This window comes from Tachysurus vachellii, chromosome 9 (genome assembly GCF_030014155.1).
Source record: "Tachysurus vachellii isolate PV-2020 chromosome 9, HZAU_Pvac_v1, whole genome shotgun sequence".
Classification (NCBI taxonomy): Eukaryota; Metazoa; Chordata; class Actinopteri; order Siluriformes; family Bagridae; genus Tachysurus; species Tachysurus vachellii.
Window position 1 is genome coordinate 24,199,164 of NC_083468.1, and position 3,848 is coordinate 24,203,011.

Here is a 3,848-nt window from a genome sequence, read left to right on the forward strand (position 1 = left end):
GGTCCAGGACGGTGCAGGTGGCGTTATAGCGTTTTCGAGGGCAGTGCACGGTCATGCAGGTGGTAGATATGTTGCAGCGATACAGAGTTGGATCGAGCTGCCAGCAAAACTGACAATCCACCGTCAAGTTAAAGACGGTCTGTTGCCGATCCGAGGCGTCCTGATGAACACACGAAACACAGACAGCACACAGGGTTCAGTTATCGGAAACGTCGCCGAGTCGTATCTGATCGCATACGCCACACATTTTAAACAGTGTTCCATTTTAAAAAGTATTGGCACCAATGAGAAATAATGGACAAAATGGATGTCACTAAATTTTATCAATGGTGGTGCCAATATTTTTGAAACGTGTATTCTTAAAACGTCTTTGTAAAACCATACAGCTTCCTTATACAATAGTACTTAAAAATGTGATGCAGATGGAGAAATAAAAAGATTCTGTCTAACAACAGTGAGTCCAAATAAATGACAAGGGTCTGATAAAAACCCCAAGGAGCCAAATTCCTCTGTGGTGACTCAAGAATCATTTTCTGCTCTGGATCACGTTTGGTACTAAAGAATTGTGATGTTCTGGCCTACACACCAAACAGTGAACTCCTTTCTTGGCCCTGCAGGTGAAATTGGCCGCCTTTCCGTAGCTGCAGTTGTGATGATACGCACACGTGAAGCAGTCAGCTGGTAACTTATTACACAGTCCTCCACTGGGACACTTTGCCTCGTGATTCTCTACATCAGCCAATGAATCTGAAAAAAATGAAATCGTTTCTTTATCGTCAGTTCCAGAACAGCATGTGCAGCATGATGTAATACACACTCAGGACAAAACACAACACACACACGCACACACACGCACTGAACAGAATGGTTACAAGTACACACTACATCAAGAGCCACACACACACGCACGCACACGTGCACAGAGGGAGAGAGAGAGAGAGAGAGAGAGAGAGAGAGAGAACACTGCATTATGAGGTAAAATGGCCCAGCCCTGTGTTGTATGATAAGATCTTGGTATTGTGACCTTTTATTGAACACCACCCTTTTCACACAATTATCCTTTGTATATTTACAAAGCCTGACTGACTGCATTTTTATTCAAATCTACTAATAGCTGATTGGATGGTGAAATCTATTTTTGTCACAGCTGTTTCTTTTTCTATAAATTTTCCATGTTATACAACTTAATTACATGGACATTAAACATCTGTACTGTGAAGCAGTGTAAATGTGATCGATGTCATTTTTCACCACTTTGTGCCATAAATAAAAGCCTTGAACTTGCCACCTTACTTAATGATGATGAAGAAGCGGATGAGGAAGAGGGGGCTGCTGCTGCTGCTGGTGGTTCTGCCGATCCAGCCGGACCCGGTACTGCCGGGCCGTGTTGAGATGTGTAAGCAGGATCTTGACCCACATGTGCGGAGCTCAGGTACCCTGTTAAACAGAGAGACATGGAGATCTCTGAAAACAGGAGGGTTCTGAAATTCAGACATGGATAAATGTGTACGGTCCACAAAGCTGACAGTGAAGGAGCTCTAATAATAATTACACATCAGCGTTTCTCATTTCTAATACTGACATGCTCCTGTAAAACCAGTGCTGCATCTTTTAAATCTCTTTACTTAAAATATTTTTTTTTAAAAACTTAAATGTTGTGGCTTTGGGAGCAACTGAATGTTCCCAGCAACCAATCCTTCGTCGCCAGCGTTCGCAGCAACCAATCCTTCGTCGCCAGCGTTCGCAGCAACCAATCCTTCGTCGCCAGCGTTCCCAGCAACCAATCCTTCGTCGCCAGCATTCGCAGCAACCAATCCTTCGTCGCCAGCGTTCCCAGCAACCAATCCTTCGTCGCCAGCGTTCCCAGCAACCAATCCTTCGTCGCCAGCGTTCCCAGCAACCAATCCTTCGTCGCCAGCGTTCCCAGCAACCAATCCTTCGTCGCCAGCGTTCCCAGCAACCAATCCTTCGTCGCCAGCGTTCAGAACAACCAATCCTTCGTCGCCAGCGTTCAGAACAACCAATCCTTCGTCGCCAGCGTTCAGAACAACCAATCCTTCGTCGCCAGCGTTCAGAACAACCAATCCTTCGTCGCCAGCGTTCGCAGCAACCAATCCTTCGTCGCCAGCGTTCCCAGCAACCAATCCTTCGTCGCCAGCGTTCCCAGCAACCAATCCTTCGTCGCCAAATCCTTCGTCGCCAGCGTTCCCAGCAACCAATCCTTCGTCGCCAGCGTTCCCAGCAACCAATCCTTCGTCGCCAGCGTTCCCAGCAACCAATCCTTCGTCGCCAGCGTTCCCAGCAACCAATCCTTCGTCGCCAGCGTTCCCAGCAACCAATCCTTCGTCGCCAGCGTTCCCAGCAACCAATCCTTCGTCGCCAGCGTTCAGAACAACCAATCATTCGTCGCCAGCGTTCAGAACAACCAATCATTCGTCGCCAGCGTTCACGACAACCAATCATTCGTCGCCAGCGTTCACAACAACCAATCATTCGTCACCAGCGTTCAGAACAACCAATCACTCGTCACCAGCGTTCAGAACAACCAATCATTCGTCACCAGCGTTATATAAACAGAGAGAAAAACACTATTATAAATACAATCTTTATTTCACAAATCATTTACTTCCAATCAAGCATCATTATTTGCTAACTAGCTAACTTATTTTGCTAACTAAACTGGTGGAATAAATGACATTTTTGCCAGATAATATTTAAAATTGTCATATTTTATCACTAGGTTTGAGTAAAAGGCACGGTGACAGCTACAATAACACAAACTAGCATTAACACTAGCTACAGAGGGGCTTTGCCGGCCAAAACCTAAGTGACTCCTTGCTCCCTATATAAGTGCACCAAGTAAAGTAACAAGTAACGGCTTGTGTACACTATCTAGTGCACTAAGCTATTACAGAGCGGGGGTTTGTACTTCAGCCCACGCATAACGCTCGCGAGGTGAAGCTAACCTTAGCATGTTAGCTTCCTGGGCAGGAATGACACAAACACAGACGACGACAAACGTACAGTTTCGATTTTCATTCTTACCATTTACGGATTTGAAGAACACATCAGTCAGTAGCAGGAATAATACGCCATATTTTCTCATAATGTTCCGCCCGCTTAGAAAACCGCACTTTAAGCCGTTAACGACCATATTTACAATCTGATTCAGACTCTTCCCCCCCCACCCGTTTTCTGGACGCTCACGCATTTTAAACTGTAATTGGCTATGAGAACATTCAATACGCACGGCGATTGGCTCAATATTGGCTTACAATACGAGTCACTAGCCAATCATTGACAAGGAGGCGGGATTTAACAGAATACGGGTGTGGAAATGATTTCCCCAACCATTATGATATAACAGAATCATTTTTCAGATTTTTTCAGAAATTTCAGAATCAGAATGATCTTTATTGCCAAGTATGTTTTCACATACGAGGAATTTGTTTTAGTACAGAAACTCCACAGTGTAAACAGAATGACATTGACAAGGCATGAACATATATATAATATAGACAAGCTACAATCATTATTTATTAATGAAACTTATTATTAAACTGAAACAAATTCTACTAAACAGTGTAAACTGAAGTCATCTGATTAAAAAAGAAATCTGTACGTTTAATTAATTCAAGTGTCTTGCATAAGTATTCACCCCCTTGAAATTTCTCACATTTTTGTAGCAATACAAGCTGGAAAATAAATGGGCTTAAATAGTATTTTATGTCATGAATATTTACAAAATAACTTGTAATACTGATGTAGAAGTAAATTAAATGAAATAGATTGCAAAATTATTGAAAAATTAAAATGGAAAAATGGTTAAAAAACAAAACAATAAATAA

General features: G+C 43.0%; 1 protein-coding gene across 1 annotated transcript in view; it reads right to left on the reverse strand.

Annotated features, from left to right (window-relative positions):
* tm2d3 (TM2 domain containing 3) overlaps window positions 1-3,204 on the reverse strand; it is a 9,946-nt gene extending 6,742 nt beyond the window's left edge. Inside the window, exons 1-4 of the mRNA XM_060878334.1 lie at window positions 3,046-3,204; window positions 1,294-1,437; window positions 587-747; window positions 1-160 (exon numbers count right to left, since the gene is read on the reverse strand). The exon at window positions 1-160 is cut by the window's left edge and continues 15 nt beyond it. Coding sequence (XP_060734317.1) covers window positions 1-160; window positions 587-747; window positions 1,294-1,437; window positions 3,046-3,154 — 574 coding nt within the window. The 5' untranslated portion in view covers window positions 3,155-3,204. The remainder of the gene's footprint in view (window positions 161-586; window positions 748-1,293; window positions 1,438-3,045) is intronic.
* Window positions 3,205-3,848: the final 644 nt, after the last annotated feature.